Source organism: Megascapheus bottae, chromosome 15, assembly GCF_031878675.1.
Source record: "Megascapheus bottae isolate mThoBot1 chromosome 15, mThoBot2.hap1, whole genome shotgun sequence".
NCBI classification, from domain to species: Eukaryota; Metazoa; Chordata; class Mammalia; order Rodentia; family Geomyidae; genus Megascapheus; species Megascapheus bottae.
In genome coordinates this window covers 77,343-100,014 of record NC_143523.1, presented here as the reverse complement: position 1 = coordinate 100,014, position 22,672 = coordinate 77,343, and the positions used below count along the sequence as shown (strand labels likewise).

Below are 22,672 nucleotides of genomic sequence, written 5' to 3'. Positions count from 1 at the left end.
TTCACAGGTCTTGGTACCCTTTACCCTCCCCCCTGCCGCCCCCCCCATCTTGGTTTTCCCCCCTTCCCTATCAAATTTCAAATAACCAAATACAAATAAATTCAATATATCAGATAACAAAGTGAGGTACTGTAACAATATGAGATACCCAAGGGACAGCAAAGGAGATGAGAGATAACATAGTACATTAAGGACAACAATCATTCGTTATATGGCTTTTGTTGTGAACGCCATTGCAAAAATAAATAATAAGTTAAAAAAAGAACAGAGTCTCAGAGACCTGAAAGTCCTCAATAATATCCAACCCAAGGAGGAGAGAAAAGAAGAAAATAGAAAAAGTATTTAAAGAATAGTGACTGGGGCCAGAAGTTTGGCCTAGTGGTAGAGTACTTGCCTAACATGCACGAAGACCCGGTTCAAATCCTCAGTACTACATACAGAGAAAAAGCCGAAAGTGGTGCTGTTTTTCAAGTGGTAGAGCTCTAGCCTTGAGAAAGTCCAAGGACAGTGTTCAGGCCCCAGGCCTGGTTAAAAAACAATAGTGACTGACTATAATAGATGAATAATGGATTAAGAAAATGTGATATATATGCATATATATGTATGTGTATGTGTGTAAGTCAGGCTCAGAGAGACAAAGGTTGCAAGTTTTCTATGATATGTGGGAGTTCTAAATTACAAGCAGATATAGAAACATATATGGGTCATATGCATATATGTAAATAAATATATCCTCGAAAGTATGGTATTTTCAGGGGAAAATTGCCATGGGATAATTTCTTTTTACTACTAACTTATGGTTTAACAAAATGAAATGTGTTATCAGGAGGGAGAAAGACAGGGGAGGACAGAATGGAGAGAGGGAAGATGGGCAAATACAGTCATGATTTACATATGTGAAAATGGAACCAGATAACTTGGCAGGATGTATGGGGTTGGGAGAGACAGGAAAGAATAATGGAAGAGGTGACTTTAAGATGGTTTGTATTCATGAACTGGTGTGTTGAATTTAAATCCCTCTGTACACTACTTATAGTTAATTTCTTAAAAACTAAAAAGAAATGGCGCTTGAAACTTGCCACATTTGATAGGAAACATTGATCTATACGTCTAAGAGTCTTAGCAAACCTCACATAGGATAAATGGATAATAGTCAACCATAAGAAGATTAAAAAAAAACTCTGGAAAGAGGCAGAGCAGAGAAAGACATCATGGCAAACCTCATTTCCCACAGCACCATATTCACAGAAGTATTGCTGAGGGAGTCTTCAACTCCTATTTCCTAAACAGAAAGTTATTTCTCTATTTCTCCTTATTTTAAACTGGCTATAAACAAATGAACCCTTATCTTTAAAAACTGCTGGGGCCAGAAGGTAAGGATGATGCACTCAAAACACAGAGAGAAAAGTTTTGCCAACCAAAAAAATCAGTTCACACAAAAAATGCTCCTCAAAGAAGAGAAGTATAGTTTCAGATAAACAAAACTGAGAATACATCAGGAGCAGTCCTGTCTGATAAGAAACATTAAAGAAGTTCTTTGGTCAAAAAGTCACTGGACAACAATTTAACCTGACAATACACAGAATGAAATTACAAAAGAAATATTTTAGAAGGCATACAATAAAATTCAAAGTGGTAGCGAATTAGCAACATACTATTTTTCTTAATGGAGTTTAAATGTGGATGCTAACTCTATGAGGTGAGTTTGGGACTCACTTTGTGCTTCATTCATTTCAGTATTGTTTGGATGCTGTATTTTCCCAATTAAGAGTAACTTTCTAGAGAGTCATAGCGGCTTACACCAGTAACCCTGATTACTCAGCAGGCAGAGACCAGGAAGATCATAATTCAAAAACAACTGGGGAAAAAGTTAGTGAGTCTCCATGTCAACCAAGTCAATATCTGGGTGTGGTTACATATACTTGTCATTCTAGATGTTTGGGGGAGCATAAATAGGAGGACTGCAGTCTGTGCCAGCAAGGATAAATCATGACACCCTATCCCCAAAACAGCTAAACCTGAAAGGACCTGGGGTGTGACTTAGAGGTAAAGTTCCCATGCTGAATGCATGAAGTCAAAAATTCTAATATTTATAAATAATGCATTGTGATGTTTATTTTCTAATGTATGTAAAGATGTATAAAAGCATACAAACTTGATTTATTGACAATAAAGAGCTTAACAAAATATAATGCATACATATATCTATATATATATACCTATGGAGAGACAGAGAGAGAGCGCACGTGTCAGAGCACATGTGTTAGTACTGGGCTTGAACGCAGGGCCTCTCTCTCTTCTATTTTTTCCATTAAGGCTCGTTGCTCTACCACTTGAAGTACATCTCCACTTCTCGCTTTGTTTCTGATCAGTTGTAGGTATGAGTTTCACACATTTATCTACCAGGGCTGATTTCTGAGACCTCAGCCTCCTGAGTAGCTAGGATTCCATTCCAGAGGCAGTAACACTCAGGAAAAAAAATAATAATGAAAAATAATTTCCACCTAATTTTCTACAACAAAATTATGACCTTTACAAGTTTCTTCCCTGTACAAGGTTCTGGTTTTGGTCCTCAGTATATACTCTTTGTCCACACACAAACATTCCTATGTATATATATATATATGCATATATATGCATGTATTTATTCAACAAAAGGCAAATAATTGTGTACCTTTTTAAATAGAAACCAACTCTAAAAGATTAGTCAACTCTTTCTTTGCTATTTTTCTCAATGAATTTTTAAGTTGATTTGGAAAAGTGGAATAGGGATCAGAAATTAATTTTCCCTCCTCAATAATTTCCACATGGCGATCCAAGTTACTAGGGCTGCTTATACAATCCTCTTGATTAGAAGTTAAGTGATGTTTGCACCACTTAAGCTGGAACCTGCTTGGAATAACCAGTACATGGCTAGTGTTGTTTTCCATGAACCTTACCCCCAAATAAAACCATGGAAACATAATCTGAAGGTCCTCACTATATCAAGGATAAGGACAGTCTACCATCCCCAGGCCTGTGGGATGGTGAATGATTGATGTGTTTACTGGGAATGAGCCAGGGAATTTCAAACCAGAATATTGACAAACCCAGTCTTATCACTGCAAGATCACTAGATGAAACTTCTAAAAGGCAGCTACTTTAGGGATTGCACTTTGAAGTATTGTCTAAGGGCAGCTAACAATGAGCCAATATCTGGGGCCAAGGGGAAAAGAAGGTGGCATTGGTTGATGAATCACCCTCCTTCTCAATAATGCATTATAAAAACTTTGCTTTTCCTCCAGATCATCCATACAAGTCAGCCTGGGAGTCCAGATGCATCATGGCTGCTCTTGGCATCACCATTGCCCTGCTGGTGTGGTTTGCCACCCTTTTGCTCATATCTGTCTGGAAGCAGATATACAACAGCTGGAACTTGCCCCCAGGGCCTTTCCCACTTCCCATTGTTGGGAATTTTTTCAATGTGGATTTGAAGAATGTTCCTAAATCCTTCACCAAGGTAAGAGAAATATTGTTATTTTAGGGACAATTCATTGGGGATTATATCTCATATAAGAGTTGTCAATTGTTATTTAATACCAACCTCTTTCTTTTCCCTTTTCCAATACCAACCTCTTATGAATTGACTGAATTAACAGTAGTGTCCAAGAGTAATGACCAGTGGTACACCTCGGGCATGGGGCACCCAGAAATGGCTTTATAAATGGACTGAATTAATAGTAGTGTCCAAGAGTAATGACCAGTGGTACACCTCGGGCATGGGGCACTCAGAAATGGCCTTGCCACACTGGGACCATGTATGGAGTTGAGATGACTGTAGGATGATGAGATAGCTGGCCACTTGTGATATAAAACCAGCTACATCTTGGCTGGTGTCAAACCATAAAATGCCAAAGAAAAGACAACAGTTCAGTGCTGGACTCTGGTGTTTCATCACAATGTCCAAACCTATGTCCTGGGAACGTTGTGTGAGTTTGACTGAAGCCAACATGCCATCAAGCAGACCTGGCATTTGAGGCTTGCTTTAGGGGCATCATTCAGCACTACACACTGGGTACAGGCGTGGGACTAGACACTCTAGGTCAGCTGGCAGCATCTTTCAGTGCATTGCCTTGATTTCAGAAACAAACAGTAGGGTGATGAGCACAAGTGTTGGCAAAATGGCCACAGGGAAGAGATGTGAGGGGCCAGTGTCCCCAGATTCAGTGTCCAGGGTGTCCTCTGATGGAGAGTGTCCCCACATCAGGCTAGACAGGTGGCCTTTCCTGGGATCCCTCTGCAGCCAGTAGTGGTAGCAATGCCTGGCAGTCTAGAGAAGGCTGACTTTGTACTTCCTGACCACTCTGTGTGAGGATCCCCACAGCTGGCAGAGCGCTTTGGGCCAGTCTTCACTCTGCATCTGGGTTTTCGACGTGTTGTGGTCCTGCATGGCTATAAGGCTGTGAAGGAGGTGCTGCTGAACCACAAGAATGACTTTGCTGGCCGAGGAGATGTCCCTGTATTCCAGGAGTATAAGAACAAGGGTGAGTCTACTTCCCAGGCAGCAAGTATGGATAAGCCCATAGAGACGGTGACATGCCCCTCTCAAGTCCTACACAAACAATAAAAGTGACAGTATGGAGTTAGAAGGACAGAAAGAGGGCTGGAGGCCTGGCGCAGTTGGTGGAGCACTACCCAATGAGTGAAACGGAAAGGAACTCGGAAGGTGAGCTGTGAAACCTGGAAAAGGCTTGAGTGGTCAGAACCCTGCCCTGACAGCACTTGAACATGGAGAGCCGGCTATGGAAGGTTAAAGCAGGCAGCTCTGTTAGAGGGTTAGGGAGAAGATGGCCACCCCACCCCACCCCTTTCCTTGACTTGACAGCTGGGCCTGGGCTTGGGATAAATATGTGGATACTGTGCATGGACTTTCCCTGGGCTACACTGTCCTGTCTCAAGATAATAAGGGAACTGGTATCTCTTACAAACTCTTTCAGTTCTGATTGTAATAATAATGTGGATGCTTTGGGGTTTTCTTTGCATGAATCCACTGTAACCGTCCCTGTGTGAACTTAAGATGCTTGCTTGTGGGAAATCAGGGCCCGAATGCCAGAGGACCTTGGGACCCCTGATACCCACGGATGCTCTTCGCTCATATCTTATCTCTCGATCTCTGCCTTTTCTAATTTTCTTTGGCCTGGTATCCTGTTGTGCTGCCTTAGGTTGTGGTTAGCAACATGAAGTATCAGGTAATGACTTTGAGTGCTGGTCTTGGACCTTTTAATGAGAGAGAGAGACAGAGACAGAGACAGAGACAGAGAGAGAGACAGAGAGAGACAGAGAGAGACAGAGAGAGAGACAGAGAAAGAGAGAGACAGAGAGAGAGACACAGAGAGACAGAGAGAGAGACAGAGACAGAGACAGAGAGAGAGACAGAGAAAGAGAGACAGAGAGAGAGAGACAGAGAGAGATAGAGAGACAGAGAGACAGAAACAGAGACAGAGAGAGACAGAGAGAGAGACAGAGAGACACAGAGAGAGAGAGACAGAAACAGAGACAGAGAGAGACAGAGAGAGACAGAGAGAGAGACAGAGAGACAGAGAGAGATAGAGAGACAGAGACAGAAACAGAGACAGAGAGAGACAGAGAGAGAGACACAGAGAGACACAGAGAGAGAGACACAGAGAGACACAGAGAGAGAGACACAGAGAGACACAGAGAGAGAGAATTTTGTCAGTAGGCTGAAAACTGGTTAGTTCTTTAGTTCTTTCTGGATGTGGCTGTGTATGTTTTTATTTAGCATGGAAAAGATTAGTGGCAAGTGTAAAACCAGAGGAAATAAACTGCTGCTATGATGAAGACATCCAAGAGGGTTTGAATGTGGCATGTCCCTTCCCTTCCTGTGGACTTGTTCTATATTTACACATCCTAGTTGGTACCCTAAGGCTATGATGAGGTCACTCCTCAATCCTCCCTGTTTTTTTGAGAATTGGGCAATTGGAATGAATTTTGTTGGTTCTTCTATTTCAGGAGTTGTTTTCAACAATTCTCACACCTGGAGGGATATCCGGCGGTTTTCCCTGAGCATTCTTCGAGATTACGGGATGGGGAAACAGGGCAACGAGGAACGTATCCAGAGAGAGGCTCGCTTCCTAGTGGAGGAGCTCAGGAGTACCCAGGGTGAGTATTCTCAGGCAGACAACCAGGGAGGGGGGTCTTGGACAGGCCCCCAGAAGTCACTGAACAACCTGTAAGTGTTTGGAAGTTGGCCTTTCCTCAAGAGAGAGTTATGTTTATTCTCATGTACAGCTTTCTCATTTCTAATGGAGTAAGAGTGACCACCAAGTGTGGCTGCTGTCCTTTAGATAACACTGAAAAATAAAGACTGTGTAGAAGGAACTTGTAAGGACTCAATGGAGCCTGAGCTGTCGGCTAGAATAGGCTATGGCTAGTGTTGTCACACTCCTCACCCCAACATGGACGCTAACATCTCATCTGTTTTTCAGGCCAGCCCTTTGACCCTACTTTTCTCATTGGTTGTGCACCCTGCAATGTCATAGCAGACATCCTGTTCAACAGACGTTTTGATTATAATGACAAGAAGGTTCATAGGCTCATGAGTTTGTTCAATGAAAACTTCTACTTGCTAAGCACTCCTTGGATCCAGGTAGTTATTTGCCTCCTTTTTCATTACTCTGTGGCTGTACAGTTTATATTAGAAATAGAGGGACAATTTAGGTCATATGGGATAGACAGGCCTAGACAAATCAAAGAACAGGAGCCTGTCAGAAAGTGTTTGGGTGTTTGACTAGATAGCTTCAGTTGCTTTTCAAGAGGTATCTATGGAGCCCTGAGCATCTTTTTCCTAACCTAGACATGCTTTTCTATTCACAAGTGAGCATGTTTTCACCACAGAAAATATAACACCTAGGAGAATGGTACTCTCCCACCCTGTCCCCACAAAGACAATGTTGCACAAAATATTCTAAATTGTATGGTGATCTCAGCCATGCATTTATGTTTGAAGGTTACTAGCCCAGCACATAAAATCATGACACAGTAACATAGTCTTGTTCTTTTTAGCTTTATAACAATTTATCGGGCTACCTACACTTCCTGCCTGGAAGTCATAGAAAATTGCTTAAGAATGTGTCGGAAATAAAACAGTACGCACTGGAAGAAGCCAAGGAACATCTTCAGTCAGTTGATTTCAACTGCCTCAGGGATGTGACTGACTGCCTACTCTTGGAAATGGAGAAGGTATCTGCCATAGACTAAAGGGTAAATGTGATAGGGAACATTCACTTTTCAGATTGAGCCTATGACCCACTTGCTGGCATCTAGACTGTCTTGAACTCAGGCCTGGGTGCTGTCCCTGAGCGCTTCAGATCAAGGCTACTACCCTACCCTTGGGCCTGAGCATTGTCCCTGATCTCTTTAACTCAAGGCTACTGCCCTATCTCTTGAGCCACAGTCCCACTTCCCATTTTCTAGCGATTATTTGGAGATAAGAGTCTCATGGTCTTTAGTGCCTGGGCTGGCTTTGAACCGGGAGTCTCAGATCTCAGCCTCCTGAGTAGATGTGAGCCATCACGCCCAGCTAGACAGTCTGCTTTTGTTGTTGTTGTTGTTTTTTTTGATGTCTTGGATTTATAAAGACACGTTTTGGTTCAGTATGACCACTGAACTCTTCTCTCCACTCATGGGAAGCATGGAGAGGGGTGGATCCCTCCCTCAGTTTCCTCCAGGCCTGATAGGGCTGTATCCCTTTCAGAAGACCTTAGCATCCTGGCTGGCACTTATTCCCCAGTAGTGCCAAACTTCCTGAGGTTCTGGTTCTCCCCAGTTTTATGTCTTTGTAACCCACTAGGACTGCTTCGGCTCAGACTGGTGAAGACTCTAGTACACTTCTTACAACATGTACATTTTTGCTAATTCCCCATAGCTGGATTCTGGGGCAGAGAATTCCTGTTGTTAGTTCAATCCTCCCTGCTCAAGGCTGAAGAAGACTTGCCCCAGCCCATGAAACTGGAGGGTCATTAGCAGAGGAGACCAGGTTGACTCAGTGCCCCCAGGACAGCCCTAGCTTTATTGATGGAGACTGATCTGTGGCCTTGATGAGGAGCTTTGTCCTCCTAGTAGTTTATTTTCTTGGAGCCTCTGTTTGCTGAGATGATCAAATTCCAGTAGAACCATAAGATCCTGATACACCTTTGGCTTTACTCTGATGAAGAGCAGAAGATATCACTTTTCATCAACTGGAGACATTTCAACCAGTACCTTTCTGTTTCCTACTTCACAGGAAAAACATAGCAAAGAGCCCATATACACAATGGAAGATATTGCTGTGACCTTGGCAGACATGTTCTTTGCAGGGACAGAAACGACCAGTACCACTCTGAGATACGGTCTCCTGATACTAATGAAATACCCAGAGATTGAAGGTATGTACATAACAAGCCAGAAGCCTGTGTGTCAAGGATGAATCTCCACATGGCTAGCCTTATTCATTTAGACCTCAGTTGTTAGTCTACGGCTGTTTGTTAACATTCTCAGGATCATGGTATTACTTCCTTTAAAGGGAGATGTCCATGGGCTGCTTTTGAACACTGGTTATCCCATGCCCCACCAGTGCCTGTGGTTACAAAAAAGAGAAGTTCATACAGTATGATGCCAAATGAAAGGACCTCCAGGATATAGAAACAAAAGCCATATAACCAGTGATTGTTGTCCTTAATGTACTATGTTATCTCTCATCTCTCTTTTTTTTTTGCCGGTCCTGGGCTTGAGCTTAGGGCCTGAGCACTGTCCTTGGACTTTCTCAAGGCTAGAGCTCTACCGCTTGAGCCTCAGCACCATTTCTGGCTTTTATCTATGTATGTGGTACCGAGGAATCGAACCCGGGTCTTCATGCATGCTAGGCAAGCACTTTAACCACTAGGCCAAACTCTCTTTTGCTGTCCCTTGGTTATCTCATATTGTTATAGTATTTCACCTTATTATCTGATATATTGATATATGTATATTTGGTTATTTGAAATTGGGTAGGGAAGGGAGGAAAACAAGATGAGGGGTGGGGGCGGAGGAGAGGGAAATGGGGACCAAGACATGAGAAAGGGTATCAATGTATGTGAAGTAATGCACCCTTTATCTGGTGAATATCATGTAACCCTTCTGTTAATTACAATAAAAATATATGGAAAAAAGAGAAGTTCAACACTGAACAGGAGAGAGGCCACAGGCTTGTATGTTGCATAATAAATAACCTAGTTATGATAGCAATAACAGCATTCCAACTGCCTCCAAGGGAGCCTGGGCCTAGGCATAGCTGGGTCAAGGCTGGAGTTGTCTTGGAATATATTATTCCATCAGGGTCTGAAGGTGGAACCTAGAGAGAAGCAACCCAAAGCTTCCTCAGAGCCACATTATTCCACTGGCTTCCCAACTGCACATAGGCAGATAGGACTTCAAGTCTGGTGCAGGCATGGTGCAGGCATGGAGGCCTGGGCTTGGTGTACAGAGGGTCATGCCTGGGCCAGGTGGAAGCAATGTGAGGGCACGTCAATGTAGATAGCTTGTTGGTGCTAACCTCCAAGTTAAAGAGACAGCAAGGGGGAACAGCAGCCCGGGGTGAAGGAGCCCACGGATCTGTAGCTCTGTCACTCGTTAGCCTTGGTGCAGTCTCTATCCAGAGCACTGCACCAGGCACATACTTGCTGCTGACAGGAACTGCCGGGACTGACAGGCAAATAGCCGTCCTTCAGTGTTCTATGTTCATCCATTCATCAGTTCTTGAGAACCAATGTGCAATGTGAAACAATTTCCCTCAAAGAAGTGGTTGCATGACTGTGGTTGATTACTGTGATTACTCTCACCTTCAAGAAGGTGAGACCAAGGTCTTGTTGACATTTGTGGGGAAATTATCCAGATTGTGAACTACCTGGGGTAACAAATTTAAGATACACCATAAGTGTGACCCGTCATAAGCTAGGTGAATGGGTGAGATGGTGATTGGATAAATGTGTGAATGAATGAGTGGTTCATAGATAGAGGGATAGGTATATATAGATGAGCTGGTAGATGAGCATGTGGATGAGTGAGTGGATGTCAGGTAGATGAATGGAAACATGAGTAGGCAAATGAAAAGGTGCTTAAACACAGGGGAGGATGGTGGCTAGAAAAATCAACTACTTATTCATCTATTCCCACCTTTTTTTATTGCCATTAATTAATTGTACTGAGGGATTTCATTTAGATATGTCCATATAGGCATACAATTTGCTTTGCTCAGGATCGGCTCTTTAAATCAATCTCTTTCTCTTGGCAGAGAAACTTCATGAAGAAATTGACAGGGTTATTGGGCCAACTCGCATCCCTGCTGTCAAAGACAGGCTGGAGATGCCCTACATGGATGCTGTGGTGCATGAGATTCAGAGATTCGTTAATCTTCTGCCCTCCAACATTCCCCATGAAGCAACTCGGGACACCATGTTCCGAGGATACCGGATTCCCAAGGTCAGTCATGAGATGAAATGCCTCCTGTGAGCATTGTCCTGATGAAGGGCTCCCCCTTTTGACGGATGGAGGCCAGACAGGAATTCAAGGACTTCTCTCTGTTTAGCTGGGTGACTGGATGGTGGGTCTACATGAGCATTTCCATCTATCAGAGTGCCACTGCCCTGAAGGAAGTTCTTGCCTGACCTGTTGACTGAAGAAACAGGCATACTAGGAGAGTACATCCTTAAATGAAGCTTAGAATTTGTAGCACATGCTAACACCAGGAGGCAAAACCAGCAACAATCCTGTGAAAAGTTTAGGGCCTTTTTTTGCCAGTCCTGGGGCTTGAACTCAGGGTCTGAGCACTGTCCGTGGACTTTCTCAAGGCTAGAGCTCTACCACTTGAGCCACAGCACCACTTCTAGCTTGAACCTCGGGCTTTGTGCATGCTAGGCAAGCACTCTTCCTCTCGGCTACACTCTCAGCCGAGGGCCTTTCTTTCACTTAGACTTGACCCTTTGTTGTTTTCCATCTAGTCCTTAGCCAAACAACTTTTCTAACTAGATAGTTAATATCTTGCATAATAAAAATCAAATAATCTTTTTTTTCATTGGTGCTTCCAGGAGAAGACCATAGTTTGTGAAATTGACTGACCAAAATGTCTACTTTTTCTAGGGCACTGTTGTAATTCCAACTCTGGACTCACTTTTGTTTGACAGCCAAGAATTTCCAGATCCAGACAAATTTAAGCCAGAGCACTTTTTGAATGAAAATGGGAAGTTCAAATACAGTGACTATTTTAAGCCATTTTCTGCAGGTAAGCAGGGTCCCTGGATCATATCCTTCATTGCTCATTTCTGCTCTTTGTATGTTTTGCTATCATCCCAGACATGGACCACACCCAGTCCTGTCGTGAGCCTATTTGTATTTGGAACAAATATCTGGTTCTGTTCCTCCAGATTGGGAGAAGTTAGATTTCATCATTTTTCAATGGGATGTTCTGATTGGAATTTTTTTCTACATTCATTGTTAAACTGGACTTAGTAAGAATATTTCAAAACCACATTTTCTAATTCCTTATCATTTTAAATGAGGATTAATAATAAAGAAAAAATCCTGTAGTCTTTGGTTACCCAGTCTCTTTTCGGGAAGCAACAAGGCCTTTTCTGATATGACTCCGGGGCTTTTATTCCCTTCCCAGTGCTTCCTTCCTTGAAGGAAGCGCCTACAACCAACTTGATAGACAGACACTTGACATTTGAACAGACTTTAACCTCATCTCATTTCCTCTCCTGAGGAAAGCACTGGGTGTTTCCTTCTTCACTGGTTGGAAGCCAGTTCCCCAATCTAACACTAGGTTATTTGTTTTTTTTTAAATTGATCTGACAAATATTTATTGTGATTTACTATTTTTTATTTTATCTATCAATAACATATGCACTTATTTATTCCAACACTAGTTCTTGCAGCTGAGTTCTGCATGACTATTGTAGCATACAAACTGTTCTTTGAATAAGTCAGTGTTACTAATATTCTTGGGTTTTGTAAATATGTCTTTTGCTTTTCACTGGGCTGGGAGGGTGCCATCTGCTTTAGGGTGTAGTTTGCCTACCACCTCCTCTTGCTCTCCTCTTGAAGCCCTACTAGTAATAGGGTCTCTCCTTGTCTCATCAATTATTGTTGCTTCTAGGAAAGCGAGTATGTGTTGGAGAAGGTCTGGCTCGCATGGAATTGTTTCTGCTCTTGTCTGCTATCCTGCAGCATTTTAATCTGAAGTCTCTGGTTGACCCAAAGGATATCAACCTTAGCCCTATTACAATTGGCTTTGGCAGCATCCCACCACACTACAAACTGTGTGTTATTCCTCGATCATGAATGTGACAAATGTGCCCCAGAGACGACCTGTCTGGACTACAGTGTCAGGAAGATGGTTCTTAGTCAAGACAGGCACCTGCAAGGGGATGAATTTGATCAAAGGAAATGCTTTCCAAAGTCATTCCACAAACAGTGATACAAAGTCCAAGGTAGATGTCCTTAAACTAAATTATGAATATACTTGAGGCTGTGTTGAACTCCTAGAATCAGGTAGTTAAGAACCCGTCACTGTAAGTTAAGCTCAGTTTTCTGAAAAGGAGGAATATTCCATTCATCACAGTCAATTTCTACAAAAATTTAACAAAAAGGAAATAAGGACATTCTAGGTTGCAAGGGGAAAAGTAATATGGTTTGGGTAGAATTAGTTCACCTTGTCAAAAGCCAGTCATTTTGCCTTAGAATGCAGAAGGTATTCCTTTGGCTTCACTGTGACTAATACTCTCTCCTACATCCTAAGGTAAAATATGCATGAAAACTCAATACAACCACTTGCAATGATCCCTTAATTCTTAATATATGACTTTGTGGTTTGAAAAAATAATTCTACCCTGTAGTTCCCTCACATGAAACAATAAAAAGTAAAATGAATAAATGCTAATGTGAAATTGAAGAATTGTTGGTAATAGGAATCTTGACCCTGTTGGGTAGCACATATAGTGTTGCAAGATGAGAAAACAAGCAAGCCACAGTTGAATCATGGAGATTTTATTAAAATGACGGTGATTACATGGTGGACTTCTGTCTCAAAGACCAGCAGCCAACAAATACACTTTGTTAGGAAAATGGGGAAGAAAGGAAGGAAACAGACTAGACTCAGTCTTCCACAGGTAAGGACTATTTATTGAGACATAGCAATGAGTGATGCAGCCTTCCCAGGGTCTTGGAGACTGTGTGAAAGAGCTGGGACAGGAGATGGGTTTTTCTGAGGTTTGAGCAGGAGCAGAGGTTAATGAAAAAGTTAAAATAGATGAGGGGCTTTGAGGTTGGGCCCCTAATGGAATGTTTACAGCCAGACTTAGATAGATTGCCTTACTCCACTCAGGGAGTCCACGCTTACCTTTAGTGGCTTGCCTCGTATCTGTATGCACCTGGGAAAACAGGAGGTGTGTGGGGGACAATCCTTCATATTCCATCTTCGGATACATAGAAAGAATTTGGTAAGAGAGGAGCAACATGGAGTTATGCAAACAAAGCAGATTCCCATCATTCGAAAGCCTGAAGGAGCATAAAAAGTTGAAAGGCGTTATGGTCTTTTCTGGCTACTTCTTGCTGATATGGGGGCATCAAGGAGTTACTGAGACTAGGGTCTTCAGGGCCCAGGTCTGTACCGGGCAGGGCAGGGCAGGGCAGGGCATTGTAAGTGAAGCCTCTAGTTGCAGTAATCAGAAGGCCTTGATGTGCTCCCAGTTAGTGTCCCAAGTGAGGGCTGTTATCCTGTTAAAGAGAAACTTGAAAAGAGTGAGAGCAGGGAAAAGGTGAGACCAGGCAAAAAGCTGACAAGGTGGCAGGACTAGTTGATATGAATGACACAGGAAGACAAACCCTGGGCACAAGGCAAAAAATTTTTAATTTGGAGCATCACAGGTAAAGAGGAATGTCCATATAATTGGACTATAGATGTCTAGTATGGATGGAACATAGAACCACATGGTCAATGCTTTAAAAAAAAACAGGCAATGTCAACTAGAATATAAGGCAAAACTTAAGATTTAGATGAAAACAGAACTTACCAGAATCTCCATGCTTAAAAAACGTTGATCACAAGAACAGAAAACCTTTCAAACAATTTTGGTAATGAGGCATATTAGTATATGGATTGATCTTTTAACACCTAGAAGAGTGAGCCACCTTGATAATTCAAGGTGATCTCTTGATCTTAAGTTCTTGAATTTAGTTACATATTCAAAGCAACATATTAATAGGTTCTTGGGAGTAGGTTATGGACATTTTGGGGGGAGACACTGTTCTGCAGACCACACCTTCCAGCTCATCCTCTTGAGGGTACTACTGAAGCTCAAAGCTAACAGGTAAATTTCTCAACAGACTGAAGGGACAGTCACTCCATGTATTTGTCTTTATTGTATCTCCACAGCACAAGACTTCTTTCAGAAGAGTGTGTATACGAACGTATTTTAATTTACTTTGGGTCAGGGAACCTTCAACTTCATAGATTACAAGTAGCAAAGTTCTAAAGGGTGATGGGGAAACGCTAGAGTTGGGAGTGGGAGCTTTTGAGGGTCCCTGTTTAACTCACTGAAGCATCTTCTAAGTACTAGTTGTATGAGTAGCTTGGAATACAGAACTGGAATGGTGTGTTGACTCATCTCTCAGCACATACATTCTAATCCTGTTTCTATTCTGTACTCTGTGTCAGGCTTCACTTGTAGGCAACAAATAGGAGTGACCAAGGCTGTGGCTCCAGAATTTCATCGATATCAATGTTCTTCCTGGCCATCTAGGAGAATTCACAGAGTAGTCTTTGATTATTCTCTCCTCTCCCTGCTACAAACCTGTAAATATCCTATACGACATGTATTTACTGGTCCCTGGCCACTAGACCCTCCCAGCAGGCCAGGCCTTGATTCCTTCTGGTTCTGTACTACTAGTAGCAGTGTCTAGTAGGAAAGACCAAAGCATCAAGGCATGCCAAAGTAGTCTCAGTGTCTTCCTTTGAAGAGGAAGGGCATAATCGAGAGCTCAGAGGGCTAAGCAAAACAAGAATGCCATGCTTTGCTGCACTAAAGTTATCTCCCATAGAAGATGTCCAAAACAGGCAGCTCCCTCATATTCTCTGTTCTGATGCTCAGAAGATTCACTCATTTAAAGTATTATTCTAGCCATTAAGAATACTCCTGCTGGGTGCGTTGGCTCATGCCTGAAATCCTAGCTACTCAGGAGGCTGAGATCTGAGGATCGTGGTTCAAAGACAGCCCAGGTACAAAAGTCCATGAGACTCTTATCTTCACTTAACCACCAGAAAACTGGAAGTGGCACTTTGGTTCAAGGAGTAGGGTGGTAACCTTGAGTTGAAGAGCTCAGGGACAATACTCAAGCCCAGAGTTTAAGTCCCCCAGCCGCCACCACCACCACCAACAAAAATGCTGCAGTGACTTCAGCTCTTTGGACAGTATTCAAGGGCTTCTATCCCCAAGACAAGCCCACTTTATTACCATATTTTCCCCCTTTTCATGAGCATTAATGATGTGTGATTATTATAAATAATAAAAGTAATCAGTTTTAAGTATATAATGAGATAGACTTCATAGGTATACTATCATGAAGATGTCACCATAGTCAAGATAGCATATTTCTAGGACCTCAGGATTTCTTTACACCTGTTACAGTTAGGATGTAATCCCCACCTTCAAGCCTTAGTCACCAGCTTGATCTGTGTTCTGGAAGGTGCATGTTCCCTGATGCCACTTAAAAAAAAGCCAGTAATTTTCCATATGCAATATCTTTTGCTTGTAACCCTAACCTGAGAGACTTGGTGAGATTGGGGGAATTATAGTTCAAGGCCAATTTGGGAAAACAGTTTGTGAAATTGCCTCAACCAATGGCAGTGTTCCATGGTACATGGCCGTTACCCAATGACACAGGGAAACACAAACGGGAAGTTTATGGTCCATACTAGCCTGGACATAAAGCAAGACTATCTCAAAATTCACAAGTTAGAAAAGGACTGGCAGCATGGCTTAAGCAGTAGTGCCTGCCTACTAAGTAGGATAAAGCTTTGAGACCAAATCTCAGTTCTGCCTAGGTTGGCTAAAGACAAGTTGTTGGAGTGAGGAAAAAAAATATTTATTTGGAAAGCTAGAAAATCAAAGATGATGAGACTATTGCTGGCAAGGACCATCCTGTTTTGGAGTTTAGGGTTTAAGGTTATGTATGGATGTGTGGGCACATCAGACAGGCAGTTACAAATGTCAAGTGGTCTGTTGCTATCTGTATGTCACTACATCTTCTGGATCTGTAGAGCTAAAGGAAAATCACTGATTATAACGTTTTATGACACATGTCATTTTAGTACTTTTTCCTAGGAATACTTAATTCTGTATTTAATCATTAGTCAGTCAAAAACATCTTGTTCCCCAGAGAACAAGGGACAATAGCATATAGCTAATTTCTCCTTAGAGAATAGGGAACAATAGCAAACAAGTAATTTCCTCCAAAGCCTTGTGGGAGAGAAAATTCTACATTCCTTGTGAGCACAGGGGAGGTAGCTTTTGCTGGATAAGAGTTTTTAACCTGTTCAGTGGCTTTAGTCAAAGGTATATTTGTATTCCAGCCAGTGGGAAATTAATATCCTATGCAATACTTTAGGATCTCCAACATTAGAAATTTAAAATTCACTAAAAGCAAGTAGAGTTAGAGGGTTTGTTTAGCTTTTTCATTAGTAATACTCTTAGTGTTAACTCTGTAAAAATGTGATGCAAATTGAATTATATATTGTGTAGAGGACATGTCAGCACTGGCTTGGCTTTGTGGTGAATGGTGGTGACTGGATCTGGAGGGCTGGGGAGAAAGTATCATTCACCACAAATCCATTCGAGGTGGATTGTTGCTGGTTTCATGTCTCTTCTCAGGGAGAGGACACACTCTGTGCTCCTTGAATCTGGTCTGTCTTAGCACTATGATACATGGACACTAAGCCTCAAAGGACTGCTGGTGGTAAGATTTCAACTTTGGGGGATGATTTGGAGGTAGAGGCAGATTTCAGGTCACAGATGATGGCCTCCAAGAACACAGTATGTCTGCAATCAGAGTATGAGTCAATCTGGCCTTAGATTTTACATCACCTTTTGCAAATGGCCCTTTCTGAGTGGCTAAAATCTGCAGCATGGTAGGTACCAACCAGACACAAAAATCACCATTTTCCCATCACAGGCTACCTAGCCCACTAGCACTATGCCTACAATTCACTGAAATCGTTTCCCCCTTTTCCTCTGTCCTTTTACATTTCTTTTCCCTAAATATATTGACTTGCCTGGATTCTGAGAGTGAAGGAGATCACCAGCAAGCCTGAAGGAATATATATATATATATATATATATATAGTTATGATGTGGGGTGGGAGATTATAAAACACTATTGCATGGCAGATCAGGCTTGGTTTGGTAATAAATGCTGAGAGTCTTGTTACTGTATCTGACTTTGGTGCCTGGTATATTGTATATACGTTTGTTTGTTTGAAATAGAGAAGGGAAGGGGAAAAACAAGATGATTGGAGGGGGTGGGAGGACGGAAAGTGCTTGCCTAGCATGCATGAATACCCGGGTTCGATTCCTCGGTACCACATACATAGAAAAAAGCCGGAAGTGGTGCTGTGGCTCAAGTGGTAGAGCTCTAGCCTTGAGAAAGTCCAAGGACAGTGCTCAGGCCCTGAGCTCAAGCCCAGGACTGGCAAAAAAAAAAAAAAAGAAGTAATGTATCTATTACCTAATGAATGTAACTGTAATCCCTCTATACATTACCCTGACAATAAAATGCAATAAAAAGGAAGTTGAGAGTATATAGAAAAAAATAAATGCTGACAGTGTGTCAGCTAATCACACTCTCTAGTGTCATTTCTTCATCTTTGAGGATGATAATATTTTACTTCTTTCTGGTATTTTGTGAATATTTTTATTAGCATCTATCAGCTGTGATATATCCAGATATGTTTATTTCCTCTTGATGATACTCACCCCCTGTAAATCTCCCTTATAAATTCTCCTCCTTCCAAAATAAGCCTATGGTATCATTTAAGTCTCAGGTTTCTTTGCTGATTTTTCATCTGGATGACCTATCGATTGGTGAAAGCAATGTGGCACAGACTTCTACTATTGTTGTCTTGAAGCCTATCAGTGCCTTTTTCTATGTATGTGGTACTGAGGAATGGAACCTAGGCCTACATGCATGCTAGGTAAGCACTCTACCACTAGACCAAGCTCCTGGCCCTATCTGTGTTTTTAAGAACAATAATGTTCACTGAGGTATACCGATATTCGGTGCATATATGTTAATAATTACATTAATAATTATTTCTCTTGATAGATTCTTCCTTTCACCACAGCCAGTTTGCTTTTTGTCAGTACGATGCCTTTCTTGTAGGCAACAAGTGATCAGGTCTTGCTTTTTAATCCGGCTGGAGGGACTAGTCCTGGCTCCGTTCTGCACCCCTCCTGGAGGAACTGCAGAGGGCCCCATCTCTCCTGAGGAAGGGGCTGCCTGGCCAGCTGGTGGGCCCGGTGGGCTCCGCTGGGCCTGGGGAGGGGGTGGGTGGAAGGTGTCAAAGCCTGGATTAGATTCTGGGTCTGCCCCTCCATGACCTTTCCCCGTGCTCGGACTCCTCTCTCGGTCCGCTTTTTTAAAACGCTTAGTCAGTGACGAGTCCTGCACCCCGTGGGCGCATTTGCTGGGGACGGGGATGTTCCAAGAGCACTGGCAGGGCTGGCCAAGCTCGGGAGGCAGCTGAAGAGAAGGGGGCTGGCAGCTGGGGTCCGCCCGGCGCCGCAGGGCGGCCGGAGTGGGCGGGGGACAGAGCGGGTCACCGTCCACGTCCTGGCCAGCGCAGGTCCGTGAGCCCCTCGTCCTCCACGGCCCCCTCTTCCAGTCTGAGGTCAGGCAGAGAAACGTCCAGGCCATGGCCTTCCTGAAGGGCCTTGGGGAAGCACCGACCCCGTCCACTGGACGCCTTCCCGAGACCACCCCGGGACCCCGAGACCCCGGGACCCCGAGACCCCGAGACCCCGGGACCCCGAGACCCGGGACCCCGGGACCCCGAGACCCGGGACCCCGGGACCCCGAGACCCCGGGACCCCGGGACCCCGAGCTTGCCGGCTTCTCACGGGCAGGCGTGACTGGACCTGTTTACGTGCAGGCTCCGGGCCGGAGCGGGGCGCGGGGGTCGCGCGCGGCGTGGGACCTGCGGCGGGCGTCCTCCCGCCGGCCCCGCCGCTCTCCCCGCCCCGTCCCGCCGCCCGCCCGCCTCCGCCGAGGCGCCGCGGACCGGGACCCGGCGCGCCGAGCAGCGAGAATCTGCGTCCACCGCGGCCGCCCCGCCGCCAGGCTGCGCCCAGCACGGCCGGAGTCCCGGCTCCTGCTCCCCGCGCGGCCCGGGTCGGAGGATGTTTCATCCCTTTCAGTTCACCATTTGCCTACCTACTCGCCTTATGAGATTTGTGTTTTCCCACCTGTTTTCATGGTCAACTCTATCTTCCTCATGCGTTTTAATTATAGTTTTGTGGAACAAAAAAAAGATACAAAACAGTGGATTAAAATGTGCAGGTCGAGGAAGCGTCACCCAGGGAGCCGCGACACCCCATCGCCTGCCCCAGAAGCAGCGCTTCTGGCTTCCTTTTCCCACCGTTTTCGTGGCCTCACGTCCCCGCCCATGCACACCATGGAATTACTGATCTACGCAGCCAACCACTCATTTTCAAAGTGGCCCCGTCAGTGGACGCTGTCACCACTAGTGTGTCCCAATTCTAAATCACTGACTTTTTTGCCAGCCCTTGTTAGACTGGTTTTTTTTGTTATTGTTTTTGCTTCTATTAACATTGTTTTTGCTATTCTAGTATGTAGTAATAATATTTTTTGCTTTTAAAGTTCGGTTCAATGATGACTATTGAATCTGTACATCTTTGTAAATTTGCTAGTTAACTGTCCCTTTACTTATGAAGTGCTGGCTAAAACCTGTAAGTGGATAGTTTTTTTTTTCCATTTCATTGTATAGTTTTTCTTCATATACCTCATGTACATTTTAAAGGTTCGTTTTTATAAATATGCACCACAAAAATCTATTCACAGTCTTACCTTGTACATTATTAGTGACATTTTCTTGGTGTTGGGGACCGACTGTGGGGTCAATGACTTTGGACCTGACCTTGGACCTACACAACTGTATACACAAGGAAGTAACTCTTATCAGGATAACTTCAAGCAATGTCAATCAGTTCTTATCAGGATAACTTCAAGCAATGTCAATCAGTTCTTATCATGATAATTTCAAGCAATGTCAATCACATCTTATCAAGATGACTTTGGGCAATGTTAATCACTTCTCATTTATCCTATTTGTGACTTGATTAGTATTATGTATGAATGTAGCCTCTGGCAGTTCCCTAGTTTTAAGAAGAGTATTTAAGGTCAGAACTTGAAATAAACTGGGCTGCAGTCTTTACCTGGGCTGCAGACCTCTGAACCCCATCTGTTTGTCTCTCTTCTATTTTTTCCTAGTCCCTGCCCCCTATTTCAGGAATCCCAATCTGCAAACCCTGGTTTGCTGCTGGCTGGCCCCGGCATCTTGGCATCCTTTAATTGTAGAAAACAATGAATTCCATTGTGAATATTTCATAGATGTATACCAAGTATATTAATCATATTCACCCCCCCCATTTACCAGACTAATTTACCATCCCCCTTTCCACCAGTCATAAACATTAGAAATATAACTTCCTTAATAGTTCCAATTTCTACTATCATGTTTCTTAAAAAATCCACATATGGGGGCTGGGAGTTTGGCCTAGTGGTAGAGTGCTTACCTAGCATGCACAAAGACCCGGGATCAATTTCTTGGTACCACATACATAGAAAAAGCCAGAAGTGGTGCTGAGGCTCAAGTGGTAGAGCTCTAACCTTGAGAAAGTCCAAGAACAGTGCTCAGGCCCTGAGCTCAAGCCCAGGACTGGCACAAAAAATCCATTTATGAGTGAAGTATGAGATATATGAGTCTGGGCTTATTTGCTTAACATCAGGCTTACCAGTTCCATTTATTTTTTCTGATGACAGGATTTCATTCATGGCTGATATTTCATTGGATGTGTGTGTGTGTGTGTGTGCCCTACAACCTTGTTTTCCTTGTCCATTTATCCATTGATGGGCACTTTGGCTGATTCCATGACTTGGCTATTATAAGTAGTGTCATGATAAGCACTTGTAAGCAAGTATATTCCTTGTATTCTGACTTTTATTCCCTTGTAGATACCTGGGAGTGGTATTGTTGGATCCTGTAGTAGTTCTATTTTTGTCTCTTGGAATAATCTCCAGACTGTTCTCCATAAAGAATGGGCTAAATTATATTTCTTCCAAAAGTATATAAGGGGTATAGAAGAGAAATTTCTAATTCTAATGTAGGCTTTACGTAAATTTATCAGCTTTTTTCTTTATAGTTTATCCTTTATCTGGGTGCTGATGGCTCCTGTCTATAATCTAGCTCCTCAGGAGGCTGGAGTGTTAGAATTGCAGCAGGGCAAGGGAAGCCTGTGAGACGCTGATCTCCAGGTCACTACCAAAAGTCCAGAAATGGAGGTATGTCTCAAGTAGTAGAGTGTCAGCACTGGACAAATAAGCCTTAGGGATAGTTCCGAGCCCTGAGTTCAAGCCCCAGTACCTGCACTAAACAAACAAGCCAACACATGTTTTAAAAATTACAATTTAAGAATGATCTAATAATAAATAAAGTTTCTTTTCAAAATTACTGTAAAATGTTAAATCTATGGCCCTTGGGTATGGTGTAAGGGACAAATGGTGTATCGCCTCCTTAAACTATTTGGCCCAGCAATGTTGATGCAAAAATTGGAAATAAGCACTGTGCGAGGTGGCTCACACCTGCAATCCTAGGTACTCAGGAGGCTGAGATCTGAGGATCTGGGCACAAAGTCAGCCTGGGCACTAATGAACGTGAGACTAATCTTCAGTTAACCACTAGAAAACCAGAAGTGGCACTGTGGCTCAAGGGGTAGGGTGGTAGCCTTGAGCTGAACACCCAGGCCCAGAGTTCAAGTCTCCCTACTGACAAAAAAAAATAGAAAACAGCTCCTTTAGGCAACCTTCCTCATTCAGTAGTCATGTAGCATGTACCGGCCTCTTCTTAAACTTTCTCTGTGTGCCATTTGTCCATCTCTCCATTGATACTACAAAGCTTCATTCACCATTCTTACGTTTAATGTAATGTTCTGATACCACACAGAAATGTCCTCTCATCTTGTTCATTTTTGTATTTCCATATTTTTCTAAATGGGCTGTACATTTACATAAAAGTAACCTGCAAAGTGTTTACTGAAACTTTATAATAAATTTGTTTGTCATGTTGGGCATAAATGTAATACAAGAATTTCTAATTCATGACCATAATGTCTTTCCATTTATGTGGTTATTTTTAATTTCTAATTAAATAGTTTCTTTGGGAGGAATTAAATGTCAGTAATACAAAATGTGACTTGTTTTTAATAGTGGAAGAATCTACATACAGTTTTTGCTATTTCTTTTATACTGACTGTTCAAATCTCAGATGGAGTGGAATGGGCTAAGTTATTGGGGTGGCACTGAGGTATAAAAT

At 43.0% G+C, this 22,672-nt stretch overlaps 1 protein-coding gene across 1 annotated transcript; it reads left to right on the top strand.

The window, feature by feature from the left end:
* Window positions 1–3,164: 3,164 nt before the first annotated feature.
* Cyp2e1 (cytochrome P450 family 2 subfamily E member 1) lies at window positions 3,165–12,949 on the top strand. The gene is made up of 9 exons (XM_090345549.1): window positions 3,165–3,499; window positions 4,364–4,523; window positions 6,010–6,159; window positions 6,486–6,646; window positions 7,063–7,239; window positions 8,282–8,423; window positions 10,307–10,494; window positions 11,152–11,293; window positions 12,167–12,949. The coding sequence occupies exons 1-9, from the start codon at window positions 3,254–3,256 to the stop codon at window positions 12,349–12,351; spliced, it is 1,551 nt and encodes a 516-aa protein (XP_090201675.1). The 5' UTR covers window positions 3,165–3,253; the 3' UTR covers window positions 12,352–12,949.
* Window positions 12,950–22,672: the final 9,723 nt, after the last annotated feature.

Bases quoted from the DNA above. Each gene is read 5' to 3' on its own strand.
- Cyp2e1 (XM_090345549.1), top strand. From the start codon at position 3,254: ATGCATTATAAAAACTTTGCTTTTCCTCCAGATCATCCATACAAGTCA. The intron at 3,500-4,363 runs GTAAGAGAAATA...GGATCCCCACAG, and splicing joins TTCCTAAATCCTTCACCAAG to CTGGCAGAGCGCTTTGGGCC. The intron at 6,647-7,062 runs GTAGTTATTTGC...TGTTCTTTTTAG, and splicing joins TAAGCACTCCTTGGATCCAG to CTTTATAACAATTTATCGGG.